Consider the following 21,501-nt stretch of genomic DNA (forward strand, 5'->3'; position numbering starts at 1 on the left):
AACAGGTGCTTATAATTCCTATTGTTGTTTCTTACAAAAGCTATAGCTTTGAGAGGGAGAAGTTTTAGTATCATTCGGTAATGCCCAATATAATCCCCTGCAGATAGAAGACTTGAAATATTATATCAAGTTGCAAAAGTGTATTGACAAGAATTCACATGCTGATGATCTCAAAGGAGGTATGCTGGTGCCATTTGTGAGGATAAGATTCTGGAAAGGGAAAAGATGGGCAAGAACAAGCAAGAGAAGGAATTAGCGACGACTTTGCTAGCATGAAGGCATGAACGAACCTCCATTATCTGCTGCATATGTAAAGGGTATGATATAAGAAATATACAATCTGTTGTTACAGAGTAAGTAGTTTACATTACAGAGTCAGAAAGAAACTTAAGGAAGCTCCATGTATCTTACATACATTAAGACTTGAAAGTATACATAGCTAACATGTAATGCTCAAGCACTAGATAACCATAGTAAGGTTCATATTTGCATAACTTGCATATTTTTGTTTGTTTGTTTGTAAGTTATAAGAGGAAGCAATTGTTTTTCATCTAGCTGAATTATGGGAAAAAGTTTTCCTTTTTTAATCATGCATCAGTGAATTATGCAAAAAGTTGTCTCTTTTCGCAACGAAACAAACCAACTCATCTGCGGTAAAAACCCGCAACCAGTTGGACCACAATACTAGCAGAGAGAACAAACAGCATTCTTCGAGAGATAAGGCAGGAGAGGAGCAGAGCTTTATATGAAGCTAAAAAGAGTACATCGGTGTAAGGACTGTAACATCAATACCTCCGTTGGAACACACCCAGTCGAAACATCCAGCTTAAGGTTACAAGCGCCAAACAAACAGCAAGTATATTTCTCAAAAAATGAAGAAAAAGCCCAAGCATAAGACTACAGCCTCGCAGTTACCTAGGGACACTGCCCAGCAGCAAGACCTTCAAGATGAGAAAAGAAACGTGTTCTTCAAAGTTAACCTGAAAGATTCACATCAAGGGCAAGCGCTGGCACCAGAAAATACTACACCGCAACTGCTTGCAGGAGCGGAGTACCTACTGAAATTACTCAAACTCACACGTTCCAGACCTCAAGTGCAACAGGGCAGAGTCTAACCTTATAATCTCTGAATGCCTAGAAACACCAACTGAAACATCACAGCACCTACACACTTCAGTATAAAAAGTACTTCCTCCGTAAACTAATATAAGAGCATTTAGAATACTAAAATAGTGATCTAAACGCTCTTATATTAGTTTACAGAGGGAGTATAAAACAAGCGGCCCGTTCGAACATCATCAAACAAAATTTGAGTCTACTCCACACTAGCGCGGAATAAACCAAAGGTACCATACACTTCGGCAACGATCGGCATAATCTAACAAATGAGGACAACGCGTAACAGACAAAAATGAAAATGTAGATACTAGTAGTATCTCCTGCCAGCTTGGTGTGCTCAAGCCTCCCCCATAGATACCCAGCACCAAAAATACCAGTGATCCTGTACTTCCTGCAGGAGAGAATCAAGAGTTGAGCTTCAACATACAATAAACATATGTGGATCACAAGCCCTTCCAAACAGTGCTTGCATCACCAATCGCCAGTTTTTGGCTACGGTGCTTTTATGTATTAAATATTTATTATTGAGAAATCCACTAATCAAATTTGAGTGGAGCACGATATGCAAACTACTCTCAGCTCACTACAGCACAACCAATTGACTAGATGAGCAGTGCTGGTTCTAACATTTGCATTCAATTTACAAAATCAGCATGATTTTGATCAACAACATCCATATGGAAAAAAATTGAAGGGTTAAGCTGATACGCTATATATAATAAGAAAAAAAATGTGGATGTAGCTCAAGCAATACTTCACAAGCCCTTCTATAAAGATCTACAGTGCTTGCATCGCCAATGACCAGTTTGTGATAGCAGTGCTTTTTTATTATTATCAAGAAAATGACTAATCCAATTTGAGAGTGCAGTATGATATGTAGACCACTCTCAGCTTACTACAGAACAACCAATTGACTACAACAACGGTGCTGGTTCTAACATTTGCATCTAGTTCAAAAAAATCAGCATAATGTCAAGATTTAACAACCCTATCCCTATGAAAAAGAAACAGTAGTTTATTATCATAGCACAGAATAAGATTTGTTAACTAGGTGGAAATCATGTGAAGCACAGGTTCCGCACCTGATCCAGTGATCGCAAGCAGCAATGTCCAGATTGGCTGGCTTATCGCCTGCTGGTCTTTCCAATGCCTCGTTTCCCAGAGAAGAGATGCTTCGGTTTTAAGGTGGGGATGACGCGGTCAGCCTCTCCACGGCGAGCCTCCTTGTTCCTGTTCTTCACAGAGTCCCTTGATTTCTTGATGGCCTTCTTCTTTTGAGCAGTGTCCCTGAGTCCTTCACCTGGCACAACCTCTTCAATTGGTCGTGACTTGGACCTGGACCTCGACCTTGTACGCAGTTTCTTGTCGGAATGCTGGCCATCAACGTCCATAGCGTCACCATCAGCTCTGCTCAGTGACCTCTCACGCTTACGGCCTCTTGACTGGCTGCGAAGTCGGTTCACAGCCGCAGTAGGATCAACGCCCATAGATGTGAGTTGTCTGCCCAATCTCTTGGTTGTGAATTTCCTATCTTTGTCATGCTTCCTTGGAACAATAGGCCGGCTCTCTGCAGTACTCTTCTTCATCCTATGCTCTTGGATGAACATTGCCTTCTTCTTCCTAATCTTACCCAATATCTCACGCTGTTCTTCAGTTAACTCGTCATGGCCATCAACCATGAAAGCATCCTGAGCAGCTTCTTCTTCAAGACGAAGACCCTCCTCCCTTTCCAGTTCTTCACACCTTTCCAAGATATCCGGATCCAGGAAATCAGCAACATTATGCCCATCCAATATCTCAGGGAGAATATCTTCCTTCCATTCATCATTGGCCAATAAGTAATGCTTCTTGAGACTGGCGGAATAGACACCAGCACCTCCATTCTCATTCTCAAGGTCCCTCTCAAGTTTCTTCTTTTCCTTTGCAGCAGCAATTGCTTGAGCTTCAAGAACAGCCTGAGGAATGCAAGTAGGCCTATCTCTGTTGTCACGAGGCTTGGGCATAGCAACATGAAACCTATTTAAGCAGTCATTGATCTTCTTTGATTTCATCTTGATCTCCACCCTCTGCTCAAGAAGCCTCTCACATGCAGCATTTTTAACAGCCATCACACCCTCATCTGTTAAAGCACTCATAGTCAACAAAACACCCTCTTCACTAGGATCTCCACCTTGAGGTATAGTCTTCATAGCCTCTGACTTCATCTCCATTACCAGCTTCATGTCCTCTTCAGAAAGCCCGTCAAGCGGCTGCAAATCAGTCTTGTTGCACACAATGACTAGAGGCTTATTCATGAACAAGGATTTTATACTGTGGAAGAGTGCAGCTTGCTGAGCAATAGTGTACCCACAAGAACCAGAGATGTCCAAGAAGAACAGCACAGCAGCCCTCAAGTGGGCAAGAGCGGTGATACTGCACATTTCTATGATGTTCCTGTCCTCAAAAGGCCGATCAAGGATCCCCGGAGTGTCAATCACTTGGTACCGCAGATACTTGTAATCTGCATGGCCAACGAAAAGGGATTTTGTTGTGAAAGCATAAGGCTGTACGTCCACATCAGCCCTTGTAACCTTGTTCATGAAAGAGCTCTTCCCAACATTTGGATAGCCGCAAATCAAGATAGTACGGGTGTTTGGGTCAATTGATGGAAGCCTGGCCATGTGCTGCCTGATCTGCTCCAGGTATGCCAAACTAGGACTGATGCGCTTCAGAACAGTACACATGCGACCTAGTGCAGCAACCTTGAGGCACTTGCACCGGTACAGGGTGTCTCCATACTTGAGCAGCCTCAAATAGTCCTTGGAGATCTTTGCAATGATATTTCTAGCCGTATTGATCTGGCCCAAGGCAAGTTTGTAGTGGTCCTTGTTGTAGAGCACATGAAGGAGATCGCCATAGAAAGGGTGGATGTCATCCAGTCGGGGGAACTCATCGATGATGGTGGACAGCTTTTCGTAGAAGTTCTGTTGAGTGTAGCGAACCTTGCGCATATAGAACTGGCGAATGCGGTTGATAGCATAGCCCTTGTGGACAACAGTTGGCATTTGCCTCTGAGTGCGGGACAAGATTATGTCAATGAAGTCCTTCCCGGGAGGGACAACAGTGATTTTCTTGAAATTAGACTGCACCATTTCGCCACTGTAAAGCTTGGCTACTTATTCCTGTAATAATACAAACAAATGTCATGTCAATCCGATGCAGATAAACCGGTGAAGAAACTAATGCAGAAGAAAAGACAGGTGCAAAACAAATGCAAGACAGCACAATTTCCGAAAGAACATAGCAATCATTTCCGAAAGCACAGCATTATCAGTGAATCCTTGTTACACACGAGGAAAACTTTGATTTAAAAAATACTTATTGGACAAAAGGATAACCCCAGTTTCTTTGTTGATGGTTAGACATAGTTGAAGCACAAATCTAATCATTTGGCATCACAACCAGAAAGGAAAAGCATATATACCCTTAAAAAAACACCGATACGGCAGCACAAGCATTCAAGCGAGCAGCCAAGCACAGCAAGGGGGTAGCAAGGAGCAGCAGCCAGCCACTCAAAATAGGGTTTGTATTGGGGAAGCGGTCGCCGGTCGAGTCCAGGCGTCGGCGGCGGCCTGGGAGCAGCTCGTTCGTTTTGTGGCGTGCGACCTGCAAAATAGGGTTTGTATTGGGCCGACGCGTGTCACCAGCGCATCAGACATAGAGGCCTCGCCTCAGCAGGCGGTAGTAGCCGGCCTCGATATGACTCTGCGTCAAACTGTCGAGAACGCCCGTACGAGCGACCCGACCGAGCGATTTGCGCCGGCCCATCACGTAAATCTTTCACGCCCCGGTTTTGGGAACCTTCTGAGGGTTCCCAGCCGGTTTTTTCTGGTTTTGGGAACCTTCTAGAAGGTTCCTGAACCTTTTTTTATTTTCATTTATTTTTCTTTTTCTGTTTCTGTTTCGTTTTTCTTTTCATTTTTTGTTTAATGTTTCTTTTTCTTTTTTTTTGCTTTCCTTTTTCAAAAATGTTCTCTTTTTCAAAAAATGTTCATATTTTCAAAAAATGTTCGATTTTCAAAATTTTGTTCGTGTTTTCAAATTTTGTTCCAGAGTTTCAGAAAATTGTTTGCGTTTTCAATTTTCGGTCGGTTGTTTCAAAACACGTTTCCGGTTTCAAGAAAAATTCGCATGTTCAAAAAATGTTCACTTTTTTAAAAAATCTTCGCGTTTTGAAATTTTGTTTGGGAGTTTAAAAAATGGTCGGTTTTCAAATCTTGTTCAGAATTTCAAAAAATGTTCCCATATTTAAATTTTGTTCATAGATCCAAAAAATGTTCGTGCTTTCGAATTTTGTTCGGAGTTTAAAAAATATTCCTGTTTTTAATATTTTGTTCACAAATTATAAAAAATGTTCAGGCGGTTCAAAACATGTTCCCGTTTTAAATAATTTGTTCGCAAATTTCAAAAAATGTGCACAGTTTCATTTTTGAGTTTTCAAATTGTTCAGTTTCAAATTTTTGTTCACAAATTTCGAAAAATGTTCGGGCGGTTCAAAACATGTTCCCGTTTTGAAAAATTGTTCGCAAATTTCAAAAATGTGCACATTTTCATTTTTTTCAGGAGTTTCGAAATTTTTCTATTTCAATTTTTTGTTCATAATTTTCAAAAAAAAATCAGGCAGTTGAAAACATATTCTCGTTTTGGAAAATTGTTCGCAAATTTCAAAAATGTGCATGTTTTCATTTTTTCGGGAGTTTTGAAATTGTTCAATTTCAAAATTTTGTTCACCAATTTCAAAAATGTTCTTGTTTTCACATTTTTCAAAATATGTTCATGTTTTCAAATTTTGTCTTGGAATTTCAAAAAATGTTCCCATTACAAAAAAATGTTCCCGATTTTCGAAAATATTTCACTTTTAAAATATTATTTCGTTCGTGTTTCATTTTCAAATCAGAATTACAAAACATCTTCAGTTTTCCAAAAAATGCGGCATTTGAAAACTGCTCACAATTTTCGAAATGGTTTCAAAATGTTTTCCAAATATCAACGCTGATGTCTGTTCTTATATATATCTGCACCTTTGTGTGCACTTCATGGTGTGTGGTGTAGTGGCTAATGGTTCGCGGTTTTAGTGTGTGGTGGTGTGATCGATTCCTGGTACCCGCTGTTTAGTTTCAGCTTTTTTGTCGCGCGCGAAAGGAAGCTAAACAAAGAGCGGGTTGGTGGGCCGACCCAGTCGTGCGTCAACCCTGTGCGAACGCATGACTAGTCGATGCAAAATGCATCGCATAGGACGTCCCCGCCTCGAGATCTCCTATGTGACGCTTTTTGCGTCAAAGAGTCGACGTGCCGCACAGGGGCGGCTCACCTGGGCCGGCCCACTTGCCGTCCGCGAGGTGAAAAACAGCGGGAAAAAAATGCGCTAGTGCTAGGATTATAACCTCCACCTCGGTAGTAATGAGCGTGTTTAGTTTCAGCTTTTTTGTCGCGCGCGAAAGGAAGCTAAACAAAGAGCGGGTTGGTGGGCCGACCCAGCCGTGCGTCAACCCTGTGCGAACGCCCGACTAGTCGATGCAAAATGCATCGCATAGGACGTCCCCGCCTCGAGATCTCCTATGTGACGCTTTTTGCGTCAAAGAGTCGACGTGCCGCACAGGGGCGGCTCACCTGGGCCGGCCCACTTGCCGTCCGCGAGGTGAAAAACAGCGGGAAAAAAATGCGCTAGTGCTAGGATTATAACCTCCACCTCGGTAGTAATGAGCGTGTTTAGTTTCAGCTTTTTTGTCGCGCGCGAAAGGAAGCTAAACAAAGAGCGGGTTGGTGGGCCGACCCAGTCGTGCGTCAACCCTGTGCGAACGCCCGACTAGTCGATGCAAAATGCATCGCATAGGACGTCCCCGCCTCGAGATCTCCTATGTGACGCTTTTTGCGTCAAAGAGTCGACGTGCCGCACAGGGGCGGCTCACCTGGGCCGGCCCACTTGCCGTCCGCGAGGTGAAAAACAGCGGGAAAAAAATGCGCTAGTGCTAGGATTATAACCTCCACCTCGGTAGTAATGAGCGTGTTGTGATAGCCACTACGCTAGACCAAGTGTTGTGTTAGATTAACAGCGCAACTCAAAAAGAAACTGTCGACAGCGCCAAAAGTGTAAAGGATTCGCAAAAGCTAAAGTCCCAATGAGGGATCGAACCGAAGATCCCCTGATAGTGGTTTTTTCAAAGGCATTTTTTTAAAACCCGAACATTTTGTAAATAACGCGAACAAAATGTAGAATATTTTGAAAAGTGCAAACATTTTATAAATTGTGAACAATATTTGAAAACTGGAACATTTCTAAATTTCTGTACAATTTAAAAAAACTTCAACCCTGAACAAAATTTGAAAATGGTAACATTTTTTAATTTCTGAACAATTTTTGAAAATTCGAACACAAAACTTTTTTTATCAAAAACAAAACGTGAATGTTTTATCGAACGCGAACATTATTAATTTTTTTTACAAATTTTGACAAAACTCAAACATTTTTCAACACACAAACGAATTTTGGAGACACGAACATATTTTTTAGAACAGAAACATTTTCTAAACTACCCAAAAAACTGAACATAATTTTTTTTCAAATTTCAAAATAAAATTTGGAAACACGAACAACTTTTGCATGCGAACATTTTTGAAACTCCAGAACAAAATTTGAAAAAACGAACATTTTTTAAATTTGCAAACAATTTTGGAAACGGAACATTTTTTGAAACTCCGAACAAAACTTATAAATATGAACATTTTTTGAAATTTGCAAACAAATTTTGGAACGGGGGCATTTTTTCAAACTCCCAAACAAAATTTATGGAATTTACGAACATTTTTTCAATTTGTGTACAAAATTTGAAAACATGAACAATTTATAAATTTGTGAACAAATTTGGAAAGCTGGAACACTTTTTGAAATTTGCGCTTGATCATTTCACCAAAGGATAGAAAATAGTAATCAATGTGCAGACTAATAATTCTCACACAACTGTAAACTAAGATTGGTTCTTTCCATCTCCACCTCAGCGACAAGCACCGTAACAATAAAGCATATTTATGCAACAATAAAAATCAGCAAGCAGTTGTTGTCTTGCCGCCCTTCTCGTCAGGGTGTGTGAGGGGGCTTGTAATGTGTCCCATGGCACGAGCATCAAGCATGGCCCCGAGCCATCATGTAGTAAACCAGCAAAGTTCCCCATCACTTGACACCATATGATTTCTATTACCGTGTGGACAAATATTTACCTGATAAGCACTTAAAGAAAGAAAAACAGTCCTTCATTCCTAGGAGCCGATAAGTAGATCATCATATCCTTCTTTTTCCATATGCACGCCCTCTTATTGTAGAGATGGTGTGGGTAACAAAGAAGTTTTGCCTATCGGTGCCGTCCATTGCGAGGAACCTCCAGCAACAGTGATTCTTGATCAGAATCCTTCCCTGGAGGGGTCATTGAGGATGATAATTCATATGGGGGTAATATGAACAGGTTAAGTGATACTGCTCCTCCTTGAGTGGGATTACCAGGTTATGCCAGAAATGATTTTTTTTTTCTGAACTGAGAAGAAGCTTGTTTAGGTCTCCTCTCGATTCTGCATCTTCATGAACAAAACAAAATTACAAGAAATCTCCATGTTACATGAAATAAGCCAAAGAAAGTAACTGCAAAAATCTAGAAAAATGTATGTGTAGTGCAGAACCAGAGGAATCAACCAAGCCAGCTGACTTGTGAAGCTTTGAGAGACTTCATGGGTGGACCTGGGTAAGCCCTTTGGGAGGGGGATCGGTCAGGGGGGGGGGGGGGGGGGGGGGGGCTTTGATCGATGGGACTAATGAAACAAGTGAAACGACCTAGGTACTCCCCTTTAATATTAGAGATTTTACACACAAATCAAGCAATTGATGTTTTTGCAACTGAATGCCCTTTATTCCTTGTACTCCTAGCTCAAGCAGTCCAAGAAACATTGTTCTAAATATATATATTGGTTATCATGTAAGTCAAGTATGTGATATCACCAGAAACATAAACTGGCTACTTCAGTTTTTAGGAGTCATTTATCACCTGTATTATGTTCAAATTACTAGTGTGCTAGTGAAAAAATATGTTACAGTTGACGAAAGTGCAAAAAATGGCATTCGGGCTTACAAACCTACATTGAGCCAATCCTCTGCTCAGTCGTCCATTGCCGATGATGGTTGTCTTGTCACCATGCTACCCTTCCCTGCTGACCACGTGATATGACATTGGTTGTTGCACGCTGGATTTAAGTACTTCAAAATATGGAGGCACCTTCAGTCCTACAAATGCACAGATAAAATATATCAATATGTATACATGAAACATAGAAATGCTTCGTGATGTAAGAAGAGATCAACGGAGAAATGCACTTTGTTGTTAGGTGCAATGATGATATTTAGGAACTGTTCTTCATCTGCACCAGAAACGACTTTCATAACTGACATCACAACAGTGCATAGTTATACAAGTTTATAAAGCAGCAAACTATATGCGAAAAAATCACAGATGAGAAACCTATCTACAAATACACCAATATCGAATTACCCGATTTCATATTCCATTTTAATGCCATTGATGCTACATTCGTATTAATATTTCAACATATTTAAAGGACCTTTGGTCCTTTAGGACTAACTGTTGCGAGAATAGAAGAGCTTACACCCTGCAATTACGTTCAGCGGAGCCAAATAATGGTTGATTGAGCACAATGTCACTTCAAATTATGGTCACAGCAGCATACGAGTTTCCTATGCCAAGATTAATACCAATTTTGAAATAAAAACAAATTGTTGGGATCACAACAAAGTAAATTACGAAATAAAAAGAATCAGTGTCTAGCTTTTAATCAGTCGACTCCGAAAGTACCCGGTTGAGCTTCCATAATACTTGAACGAAGGTCCTCTCAGTTCACGAGCCGGAGAAACAATACATTGACTGGAATAAAACAACACAAGCATTATTTCTTGACATGACCAATATTCTCTACCTCACCTTCACTTTTTTCAAATTCATAATTTAATTACCTGGTCAATGAAAAAAGCCACATCTTGGTAAGCCATTGGAGCTTGGCAAATAAAAGAGGCACTCATCATAACAGTACACACTGATTCAAACACAAAATCAGCATATCTATTGTAGCTATTTTATCATTCCAAGTAACAAAGTAGCGCCTTGATAAATGCATGAAAACTAAAAAAAAGGGACTGGTGAAAGTCATCTTGGTTTAAATTAAATTAGAAATAGCTGCATGAAAGTATCTTTTGGTTGGCTGAGACAGGGAAAATATTAATAGTCCAAAAAATTGTAAGAACGATGCGGTTACCTTTTACTGGTCCAAGATAACTGACATGAAAAGGGCCATCATGATGCAGGCCTCTGTAATCTACTGCCTCAATCCGTTGTACGGGTAAATTAATTTGTAAGACATATAGTACCATTATTGGTTTTAGTGGTCTTATTATTATGTTGCTAGATATCTGAACTGGCAAAAATTGGCTTTGCTACTCAGCACTCACTCGTTCATGCAATTATGGCTGAATTTAATATGTCAGTGATTTCAATTCTTTTACATAATGGTTCAGACAAACATCTCCATTTGTGATAATTTGGAAGAAATTTGTTGAATCTCCCAAAAAGGACCAAAGAACAATGAAGAAAAAATGGGCTACAGTCATTACAAAGTCACAACAATATTGTAAAAATAGTTGATCCAGCGGGGCATCAAGCCTTACCTCTGTTTGGAGCTAATCAAGCAGGTGGCTTTGTTCCATGGCATGGACGAGATGATCATGTACATCATCTGCGCCCCTGATATTCTGCAGCATGAGAAAGTGATTAAGAGGGTGACCCGGTGCAGCGTATGGTGTTCATCTTGCAAGGGAAACCGAGGAGCATGCAGCCGCTGACCAAGAGCATGGTGCCAACGTGCGTGCTGGGTGCGGGAACTTACTCGGTAACGAGCTGCTGTTGTGGCGCCTGCAGCGGCCGTTCGTTGGACGGCTTCGTCCGTAGGGATCAGCGGCGGCGGCAGCGGCGTGCGGAGTGCGGCGACTCCACACAAGCACGACCTGCCTGGAGTCCTGACCTGCCCCGAGGTTCCGGGATGGCGCCGTCGCCATCGACGGCGGAGGCGGGGAACCCTAGACAAAAGATTGAGGAAGATCGCTCGGCGGCTGCGATCCGTGCCTCGGCTCGGCGGCGGTGATCCCGTACCTCGTTGGCGGCGGCGAGGTTGTATGATGGATGCGATCGAGGGGAGCGGCCTTGTATGGATTGCCTCGGTTTCGTGCGTGGTGATACAGATTTATTTCGTGCGTGCAAGAGGGAGGAGGGGACGGAAAAAAACCGGACAAAAGTGGTGGGACAAAAAAAAACCATGCCGTGGACGTAATCCTACCAACTGCTTCATTAGGAGTAGAGATCATTAGAAGTAGAGATTCGAAAGGCTATCCGGGTATACTGATGATTGAAAGGAGCGAGATTGTATAGCTAGATTACAGCCCTAATGTTGATCTACGTAATTAGAGGAATGTACATTCTATTATGGCGCGTTACTCACAAGCGCGTGCTCCGGGGACATGACGGGTAGAATCCGTTAACATACAAATATGATCGTGGTTGGTAATTTGATCTTGACTCTATCCCGGAAACTAGTTGTAACGACTAGGAATCTTATCTGTATAAGAGGTGGACTCTTTGGAAAGACAGTATAAGAAGGCTCCTACCCCTAGCCTTAGATATGCGAATTGTGAGTGGCAGCACGGATAGGCGCGTAGAAATAGGGGGTAGACCACAATTATTTCGAACAGCGGTTAGCTCTTGCAATAGCATGAAATATATTTGGATTCTACTATAAATCTGACGTCAGATTTTTAATTATGTCAAATATGCCAAAAAAAAATTGGCGTCAAATTCCGATAGATTTTGCAGCCGGCTGAGGCAGCAAAATGTACTTACTATATAAATTTTTTTTTCCAAATTCATAGGTGATGAGCATGAGATATTCCGATGGCAAACAAGGAGTTTTCTCGTGGCAAATTCATAGTATCACGATGGGAAGCTTCGCACCGGCAGGTCACCGACACCGCGCGCAAAAACGTCCGCCTTGCCGACACCTCCTGTGTGTGCTTGGCCGCCCCACCAAACAAACCGGACAGCGGAGCACCGACTCCTGCCCTTCCGTCTCCATGTGCGGCCGCCGCGGAGCGCGGCAGTCAGACAACGACAGCGGTCCGAGCCGAGCGCCGCGACGACGCCCGTGACAGCGGCAGTAACGCGCTTATACGGCCCGTATGTATAAATCCACCCAACCAACCACACTGGAGTTATCCTCTCGCTCCACTCCACTTCCCACTAGCTAGCCTCCAAGAAGCAGAGCAGAGCTGAGTACCATGGCGATGCTGCGGGCTGTGTCCGTCACGGTCGGCGTGCTGCTGGCGGCGGCCACGGCGGCGGACTCGTGGCTGTACGAGGAGTTCACCACGGACGGCAACGTGCGCGCGGACTACAACGCGCAGGGGCAGCAGGTGGCGTCGCTCATGCTCACCCAGCAGTCCGGCGGCGGCGCCTTCGGCTCCCGGCAGAAGTACCTCTACGGCGAGTTCAGCATCCAGATGAAGCTCGTCCCCGGCAACTCCGCCGGCACCGTCACCTCCTTCTACGTAAGCATTCCATTCCATTCGATTCAGGTTCGAGCACAGAATACATTCATAGTTGAGCAGATTCAGGGACCGATGCTACTTAATTGCTTGGTGCAGCTGTCGTCGGGCGACGGCCCCGGGCACGACGAGATCGACATGGAGTTCATGGGCAACTCCACGGGGCAGCCGGTGGTGCTCAACACCAACGTGTGGGCCAACGGCGACGGCAAGAAGGAGCACCAGTTCGACCTCTGGTTCGACCCGGCCGCCGACTACCACACCTACACCATTATCTGGAACGACAAGAACGTCCTCTTCAAGGTGGACGACCTCTTCGTCCGCTCCTTCAGGCGCTACGCCGACCTCCCCTACCCGGGCGCCAAGCCCATGTCCGTGCACGCCACGCTCTGGGACGGCAGCTACTGGGCCACGCAGAAGGGCAAGGTCCCCGTCGACTGGTCCGGCGCGCCCTTCGTCGTCTCCTACCGCGCCTACTCCGCCGACGCCTGCGTGCCCGCGGAAGGCAGCCCGCTCTCCTGCCCCGCCGGCACCGACCGCTGGATGAACCGGCAGCTCGACGACGCCGAGCGCGGCACCGTCGCCTGGGCCAAGCGCGACTACATGCGCTACAACTACTGCGACGACGGCTGGCGATTCCCGCAGGGCTTCCCCGCCGAGTGCTCCCGCGGCTGAACTCAACTGATTGAGATTTGAGTTCACGTCCCCCATCCCCCGATGCTGGAGATTGTACGTTCTTAGCTTGATTCATTTTTCTGGTTTCTTCGGTCGGCTCCTCTTTTCCTCTATGTGTTGTTTTCGTCAGAAAACCTCTCTCTGTTTTTTCTTAACGAGACGGGTTAACTCTAACGATAATAAACGTAAATTCGTTGAGTAAATACAGTATATTGGAACACGCAGTCCCGGCAAGTGCACATGGCGTCTGTCTCGACACGTATAAACGCACCATACCGTTGATCCACTCTGATTTGGATTACTTTGGGATTCACTGTACCACGGAGCAGTAGATCCAAGTGTTTTCTTTTTCTTTTTCGAGCTTTGCTACACCTACGTATATATCATTATGAAACTTACGTAATAGATGACGTAGGTGTACCCTTTTTTTGTTTTTTTTTTCCTCTCTTTTCCTGAACTTCAAATTTTGGTTGGGTCAGTCGATTTCGAATGCGGCCAAAAGTGGAGGCAATGTGAGGAGGCGCAGCGATCGATGTCGTCTACAGCGAGGCCGAGCCAGTACATTGCCCAAGGCAGGGACGACGATGCGAGCGGCAACGTGCTGCGGCGCCTTGGAGGCGGAGGCGGGCGGTTAAGCCTGGTAGGTCGGCGGATGCGTGAAGGAGAAAAATGAGATGTTGAAGGCGAACAGAGCACGACCTGTTTTTAGCCATTGGATAAGGATCTAGCGGCCCCGAATGAAAGTAACGGATGTTTTCAGCGGCCTGACGTATAGGCGCCCCTTTCTTTTTCAAAATTTTGGCTGGACGGACGGTTTAGTCAGAGTTCCCTTTCTGGAAGGCGCCGGCCAGCGGGAGCTGACGACCCTATTCCGGTTGATGTCGTGCACAAAAACGGAGCGGAGCGGAGCGAAGCTGCTGCACACACCAGGCGGTGCTGCTTGATGCTACCTACTCTTATCATCATGTTCATTCATGTGGTTGGTGGTGCCAGATTTGGCGCCCCTCAAATGGGTAAATTCATGTGAGTTTAAGAGCGTGCGTCCGCCCTTAAACTCGCTCAGACAGTTGGTCGGACTGTATGCACCACTGTATATATTGGAGCTGGCAAAATATCTTAGGCCAACTCCACCGCGCGATCCCAAACGGACGTCCGGTTTGGTCGGATTTTGTTCATTTGGGGCGGCGTTGGATTCGCCCATGTCCGCGTTTGTCCGTTCGGTCATGGGTGCGCCCAACGCGCGGCCGCACCCCAAACCATGTCCGGGGTGGACGTGATTAAAAAAACTTAAATAAAATGCCTAAAAAAGTAAATAAACGCAGTTAAAAAAAACTTAAAACATATTTAGGGGTCATGACCATAAAACGGCCCAGTTCCATAATCCACTTAAACGGCCCAGTTCCATAATAAACATAAAACAAAATAAAAAAACGTTGCCCGCGCGCTCCTGCCACGCCCGTCGATGCCGTGGCCGTCGCCGTCTTCACTGGCCGCCGGTGTCGTAGTCGTCGCTGACGAGGTCGACGTAGTCCGGCGGCGTCCACAGGTGGGCCGGCGGTCCATGGTGCATGGGGGCCGCGGGGTGAAAGGTGGTCGGTGCCTGCACCACCTCCTCCCGAGGCGAGGCGTCCCACTCCGGCGACCGCGGCGGCGTGGGGCACCAGTTCACGCCCCCCACGGCGGCCACCATCTGCTCAGCGGTGCACGACCAGCTCCACCCCTGGCCCACCAGGCCCGGGTGGAACGCGGCCACCGGCGGCTCCTCCACCACCTCCTCCTTCGGCACCATCTCCAGCTCGGGGATGGCGACGTCGCCGGCCGCGGAGAGGGCCGTCATCTCCTCGAGGCCCTCCCATTGGCGGTCGTCGTGCGTGTGCATGGAGTCCTCCAGCACACGCGCCATGAGACGGGCCTCCTCCTCCGCTGTCATGCGAGGAGGCGGTGGTGGCGATGGAGATGGCGACGGCGACGGCGTGGGCGTGAGGCCGCACACCCGCCTACGCCCACGCACCTCCCGACATGGCCGCCGCGGCCCCGACACCGTGCCGGCGAAGTAGGACGCGCGCCGCACGTCGTGCTCGTCCTGGAGCCACGTGTCCCACAGCACCGAGTCGGGGGCGTACCTCTCGTCGTAGTAGAGGTCGTCGGGGAGGAGGAGGCGGCGGCGCTCGATCTCATCGCGCCGCGCACGGCTGCTCGCCGGCACCGGCGGGATCGGGACCCGGTCCGCGGAAAGGTGCCAATTGTTGGGGAGGTGCAGGTCGCTCCACGGGACCGGCGTCCTCGTCTCCCAGTACCGTCAGCACACGTCCACGGCCAGGTACCGCGGGTCGCGCTCGCCGGCGGCCCTAGGGGCGATGGTGAAGGCGGCAGGCACGGGGGCTCGACTGGAGGAGCGGCGGCGATTCGGGCTCCTCCTTCTTGACGGAGCCGCGGCGGCGTCCCGAGGAAGAGCCGGCCTCGCGGTCGTGCTTCCCCTTGCGGCCGTAGTTCCAAAGCCCCATGGCTGCGGCCGACCGGCGAGGTCGAGGACGGGGAGCAGCTAGGGTTTCGAGGGTGTCGGGTTTCGAGGGGGCAGAGAGGGGCCGGAGTGGGAAGTGTGGACGACGACCGGTCCACGGCTTTCCATTTAAGAAGGACGGCGACCGTTCTCTGGGCGGATGACAGGTGGGGCCACCCGCCCGTGCGCATTGATGTTGGCGGGTGGGAGGTAGGTGGCCGCCTGCCACGCGGCCCCGACGCGAACATTCGAAGCGTCCGTTAGTTGTCCGCCGTGACCCAAACCCAACGCATGTTTGCGCTCGAAATGGGTCGGCCCGGACACAAAACGAACCAGATGGGTACAGGCCGTCGCGCGCTGGGCCGCCTCGTTTGTCCCTTTTACCTCAAACGGACAGGGCCGAACAAAATAGGGTCGCGCGGTGGAGTTGACCTTAGGTTGGTCGGAGTATCATGTTTATTGTTGGGTGAAGTTTTGTGGCTACCATTGCACTGCTGGATATGCTCCGATGGATGTTTAGGGTCCATCAGGAAGTAGCATAGCATGCTTGTTGTCACCTTGATTCCTATTGTTGGTCAAAGATTGTACTGTATTTAGCATGTCAAATACTTCCTTTGTACCGATGTATTAGTCATATTACAAAAATTAAATAATCTCAAAACACTTAGGCATGATGCATTAACTCAGACCTCATTACTTGTTTCATGATATAAATAAAGGAATCAACCAATAAAAGACGTGGGGCATATATATTTTTCATGACTTGAGACAACCTAGCACGATATGCAGTGGTCAGTCCATTGCATGCAATAGTATTAATTAGCAAATAAACATCAACTTCTCTCGTTTTCCTCTCCGTCTTGGTCGCAATGCACAATATAAGGCTACTCATAGTGGGGAGTATCATATACTAGTATAATGCATATGATACTAGTGTATAATACTATCTTCATAGTGCATACTAGTATCATAGAGTAGTATCATAGATTATCTTATTTATTGCCATGTATGACACAAAGTAGCATAGCATTTAATATGATACGGTATCTAGTACCTATGTTACTCCAACCCTCTCTCTATCTTCTTTAATTCTCTGCCACATAAGCATGTTTGCTATTCCCAAGTGCATTATACTAGCTAAAAAACCACCACTATGGCCAGCCTAATGACTTTTTTTTGCAGGGTACATGTAACTAGCTTCAATAGTTTTGAATATAGTTAGCTGAGTCATTTTATTAACATTTTAGAATGAAAATTGTTTGTTGACACCATCAAACACAATAAGCTACGTGGTAAGGGTGTAGCCTCGTGATGTCCACGTCGGATAGGAAAGGACAAAACGAACGTAACGCAGGATTGGCCACGCTCGCACACGCAATAGAGATCGATATCTAACCTAACCCGGGTCTCCCCGATGATTCCCTTCCCTTCCGTCGCCGCCTCCCTCTCTCATCTTCCCCGATTCTCCAGTCGTCGCCGCTGCCCCGTCCTTCCTCCTTGCCTCAATCCACTGCCCAATGGTGGCCTCTGCCATTTCATCTTCGTCGCCAGGCTCCGATTCGGTCGTCGCCGACGCTCTCGAAGTGGTCGACACCAACGAGCGTCGTGGATTTTCCTGACTCTTGATTTGCCTCGTGCTCTACAGGTCACCAGAGAGTCGTCGGGAGCAGCGGCGGCTCGGACGCCACGGCCTCCATGGCGGTGGCAGTAATCCAGATCCCCCCGCCGTGGCCGAAGAGGAAATCGACGCACCCGTACCCGCACAAAGCGGAAGACATCGTGGCGTCGAGCGGCTCACACATCTTGAGAGGCCTCCTGTGCGGATGGGCAAGCAGGACTGGAACCGCTGGCTCTCAGGCACGTTGTACGGGCTCTGCACCTGGAAGTCGTTGTCGGCGAGCACAACTTTCTCAAACCCGGCGTTGGAGTTCCCGCTGTTGCTGCGGGCTGCCGCGAGGAGCGTGCACCCATGGCCACGAGAAGCACTAGCCATGGACTCGTGAGAGAAGCCATTATCGCAATATGTGATGTGAGGAGGAAGTAGCAAGCAAGCTGACTAGCTTGGTTCAGATGGATGTGGGAGAAGATCGATCGAGTCGTGTCGTTAAATAGCTAGCACTTGGCCAATTTGGCCATCGACGTTCAGTTGTTTGGCGTGCATTAGGGTGCATGCGTATGTATTTATATTATATACATACAATACATTTCATGCACTTCCGTACGTAATGGGCTAATGCAGCCCTTTTCTCTTTTGGATTTGTGATTTAATATTCATCAGAGAACACAAGTGCGAAAAGGGACCAACCACCCTCGGAACGTCCGGATCAGGGCTCATGCGGACAGCGATATGGTCAGTTGGCGACAGCGTCGGTACGTCAGTGCACACTGTACGTGCTGGAACATTGTTGGACCAATATTAATTTTCGGTACGATTAACTTGTGCACCCTTGTGGCAGAGTACGCACTCGCTAGCTCCACAATAGATCTCAAGTTTGTCTACTATAAATAGAACTAGTGGTTGGGAGTTTGGGACGCCACCCAATCGCGTCGCCTGAGAGAAAGTTGGGGCGATGCGAGGTGGGAGGCGCCCTTTCCACTTTCCCATTTGTACTACAACCATTATAGTTGGTATAAAGATTTAGAAAAGTGAAGCCCTCAACACCGCCACCCACACCAACCCCTGCTCTGAAGTCAGGCTCCGGGTAAGCACATTGCCCGCCACCATATATATTCGCGCTCCCGCCAAATCGACCATGCATGGCGTCACACACATATATGAATTAAGCGTTCTCGATCTTTCAGGGCCACGACTACTGGTCCGGGGTGTGTCAGTTCGAGGGCTACGACTACGTGCCTGAGGGGGCGTCCGGCGTGTCGGTCATGCAGATTCACAACCAGGAGGGAGCCTCGCACTTGACGGTGCTGATGTTGCACGTCTACGACGGCGTCCTGCGCTTCTACAGCGGGACGACGGTCGAGCCCGACATCTACAAACGGTGGTTCCGCCTAAACGTGGTGCATGACGTCCGGGCATCCACAGTGGCCGTGTACGTCGACGGCGAGCACAAGTTCGGCACCAACGTGACCCCTAGCGAGTCCTACTACTTCAAGTTCGGGGTGTACATGCAGCACCACGACCAGTCCAGCTGCATGGAGTCACGGTGGATGAACGTCACGCTCTACACTAAGCTATGAGAACATGTGTAGCATGTGTAGATGGGTAGCATGCATATTGGTATTGTTGCGGTCCAGGGTAGCATGCATGTATGTTTACACCACGTACGGGCCCTATGTATATTAGTTTCCATGAGTTGAATAAAATTTGTTGATTTGAGTGTTCGTAATGTGAGACATACTTGGAGGTCTATCTGTGGCAATGCCCTTATTAAGATATGAAAACTTCTTGTGATGAGAGATACAACGGTCAGATTTGGCTAGTGTTAAACGGTTCCCTATCTTAAGGAAACCATTAGACAACCACAAGTTACTTTTTGTTTTGAGTAGTATAGTATATAAACATCTCTACTTTGATACCCGTCAAGAGAAACATCTCTACTTTTGTCTGAGTCTGTCGTGGGCTTTGTCCATACCATGGGCCGAAAATTGGGAGTTGATATGCTACCTAGCCCATAGAGAGGGGAATTTAAGTGTCATTTTTTAGGTGCGAATATGCCAGATATATTCGATCTATGACATCAAGATCTCGCTATGATCGCGATATATTTGTGTGCCGTGTTGCAAGACATGACATCCATATCCACTTTTTTTGTGTTCGTTAGTTCTTTATCGTGGGCCATGATATGTTTGTTGCTATGCAAAAATGTGAAGGATGACTAGCATGAATGTATGATGTGGCAGCGTTACATGCATAGAGTAATGCAATTTTTTTTGCAATTTATATGTTAAATGCATGACTCGCTTATGTGGCAGATTTTGCATGGCTTAGTGGGAGAGAAGACTTAAATGCATGGCTTAGTGGGACGTTGAGGTGGACACTTTGCATGTTGAGAGAATTGGGATCAACTTCTTAAGAATGTAGGATTCGCTTGTCGCATGGAAGATATTTTTCTTATTGCATGGAAGAATTGGCATGAATATTTAACTACTGCTCATTGATATATTTTCTTGTCGTCATGTAAGATTTGAAAGCCATATCCACCTATTGTTTCCTGGTCCTCTATCTTATGGATACTACTTAGCTCTCTATCTTAGGGATGTCGTTAGCTAGATGCAAATTGCTATATCTTTTTTAGGGGACAAACCACCTTATATCGAAGTTTAGTATCATATAGAACTTTTATGGTTGGCATCATGGGAATTGAAAGCCCCCATGTTCTCGTGTGGATGATTCCCATGTTGATGGCCTTGTTGCATCGAGAGCCCTGAGCTATTTCAACATTCAAGGTATTGTTTTTGTTATGAATTCTGAGAATCATTGTGCAATTCCCTATGATTTATTTTCGCTAGAGTTTGATACACATAATTTTCTTGCCAATGGAGAATGTTGATATAGTTGTGTTGATATAGTTATACCTTGTATATGACAGAAACATTATATTATTATGTTTATCAGGAGCACCTTTGCTTGAGCTTTACAATAATAGGATCATGATATAAATAGCTGTATATAGAATACGAAATATCATATGAAAGTCATGCTATTTTCCTCTACTCCAAACTTCTTTACATGCACCAAATTGTTTTCATCTTTAGTGACTTCTCTGGAAGGTCCCATGCAAGCCTTGGAATTGTTGGATGCAATATTTTAATATTCGTTACTGTAGAACATATACACTTATTGAAGTTACTTTCGTTGCTTACTACTCCCACTGTTCCTAAATATATGACATTTTAGAGATTCCAATATGGACTACATACGGAGCAAAATGAGTGAATCTACACTTTCAAATATGTCTATACATCCGTATGTAGTCAGTATTGAAATATCTAAAAGGGCTTATATTTAGAAATGGAGGGAGTATATTTGACATATTCCACATCATGAACTTTGGATACAGGAACATGGCGTGGACTTGATTTTCACTGAATATTGCATGGCTTATATGACATGTTATGATTTTCTTAGATAAGTGAAAGTATGTACTTTTGGGGACATTTCTAATCTTCATCGTGGCATAATTGTGTTTTTTGTTCTATATTTACTCAAGTGCATGTAAATACTATGATTCATTACGAAGTAATAACCAACTCTGCATTTATGAACTCAAGAAACTCATAGCATTAATGGAAAAAAGCCTAGCTATGGCGTGGCAACAAGTGCCTTGCTGGCGTAGACACCCAACGCCACCAATATGGCGTCAGTGAAAACAATTTAGTGGTGGCGTTGGCAGACACGTCAGCAGTATTTTAGTACCGATGGCTGAAGGAAATATGCCCTAGAGGCAATAATAAAGTTGTTATTTTTTATTTCCTTATTCATGATAAAGGTTTATTATTCATGCTAGAATTGTATTGATCGGAAACTTAAATACATGTGTAAATACATAAACAAATACCGTGTCCC

The 21,501-nt window shown here is 45.7% G+C and overlaps 3 protein-coding genes, 1 long non-coding RNA gene and 1 other non-coding gene across 5 annotated transcripts; 3 read left to right on the forward strand and 2 right to left on the reverse strand.

Moving 5' to 3' along the window:
• Nucleotides 1-1,295: 1,295 nt before the first annotated feature.
• On the reverse strand, nt 1,296-4,777 carry LOC120961798 (nucleolar GTP-binding protein 1-like). Its single transcript, XM_020294283.4, has 3 exons — nt 4,583-4,777; nt 2,202-4,280; nt 1,296-1,510 (listed from the first exon to the last, which is right to left on the reverse strand). Exon 2 carries the CDS (start codon nt 4,248-4,250, stop codon nt 2,244-2,246), a length of 2,007 nt encoding a protein of 668 aa, XP_020149872.1. The 5' UTR covers nt 4,251-4,280; nt 4,583-4,777; the 3' UTR covers nt 1,296-1,510; nt 2,202-2,243.
• Nucleotides 4,778-8,330: 3,553 nt separating this feature from the next.
• LOC109735046 (uncharacterized) lies at nt 8,331-11,385 on the reverse strand. The gene is made up of 7 exons (XR_012184011.1): nt 11,095-11,385; nt 10,877-10,960; nt 10,169-10,248; nt 10,011-10,079; nt 9,281-9,424; nt 8,651-8,724; nt 8,331-8,566 (listed from the first exon to the last, which is right to left on the reverse strand). It is a non-coding gene; the product is annotated as an uncharacterized protein (transcript).
• A 1,067-nt stretch (nt 11,386-12,452) lies between these two features.
• LOC109735092 (xyloglucan endotransglycosylase/hydrolase protein 8) lies at nt 12,453-13,680 on the forward strand. The gene is made up of 2 exons (XM_020294294.3): nt 12,453-12,805; nt 12,902-13,680. The coding sequence occupies exons 1-2, from the start codon at nt 12,536-12,538 to the stop codon at nt 13,475-13,477; spliced, it is 846 nt and encodes a 281-aa protein (XP_020149883.1). The 5' UTR covers nt 12,453-12,535; the 3' UTR covers nt 13,478-13,680.
• A 4,630-nt stretch (nt 13,681-18,310) lies between these two features.
• Nucleotides 18,311-19,172, forward strand: LOC109735219 (citrate-binding protein-like). Its single transcript, XM_020294428.1, has 3 exons — nt 18,311-18,364; nt 18,620-18,679; nt 18,780-19,172. Exons 1-3 carry the CDS (start codon nt 18,311-18,313, stop codon nt 19,170-19,172), a joined length of 507 nt encoding a protein of 168 aa, XP_020150017.1.
• Nucleotides 19,173-20,027: 855 nt separating this feature from the next.
• LOC120963820 (uncharacterized) lies at nt 20,028-21,135 on the forward strand. Its single transcript, XR_005755525.2, has 2 exons — nt 20,028-20,381; nt 20,996-21,135. It is a non-coding gene; the product is annotated as an uncharacterized lncRNA (long non-coding RNA).
• The last annotated feature ends 366 nt before the right edge of the window (nt 21,136-21,501 follow it).

Source organism: Aegilops tauschii, chromosome 5 (assembly GCF_002575655.3).
Source record: "Aegilops tauschii subsp. strangulata cultivar AL8/78 chromosome 5, Aet v6.0, whole genome shotgun sequence".
Taxonomy (NCBI): Eukaryota; Viridiplantae; Streptophyta; class Magnoliopsida; order Poales; family Poaceae; genus Aegilops; species Aegilops tauschii.

Excerpts from the sequence above, each read along its gene's own strand:
- LOC109735092 (XM_020294294.3), top strand. The coding sequence starts at position 12,536 with ATGGCGATGCTGCGGGCTGTGTCCGTCACGGTCGGCGTGCTGCTGGCG. Across the intron at positions 12,806-12,901 it reads GCACCGTCACCTCCTTCTAC|CTGTCGTCGGGCGACGGCCC; the intron begins GTAAGCATTCCA and ends TGCTTGGTGCAG.
- LOC109735219 (XM_020294428.1), top strand. The coding sequence starts at position 18,311 with ATGCGGACAGCGATATGGTCAGTTGGCGACAGCGTCGGTACGTCAGTG. Across the intron at positions 18,365-18,619 it reads TCGGTACGTCAGTGCACACT|AAAAGTGAAGCCCTCAACAC; the intron begins GTACGTGCTGGA and ends ATAAAGATTTAG. Across the intron at positions 18,680-18,779 it reads GCTCTGAAGTCAGGCTCCGG|GGCCACGACTACTGGTCCGG; the intron begins GTAAGCACATTG and ends TCGATCTTTCAG.
- LOC120961798 (XM_020294283.4), bottom strand. The coding sequence starts at position 4,250 with ATGGTGCAGTCTAATTTCAAGAAAATCACTGTTGTCCCTCCCGGGAAG.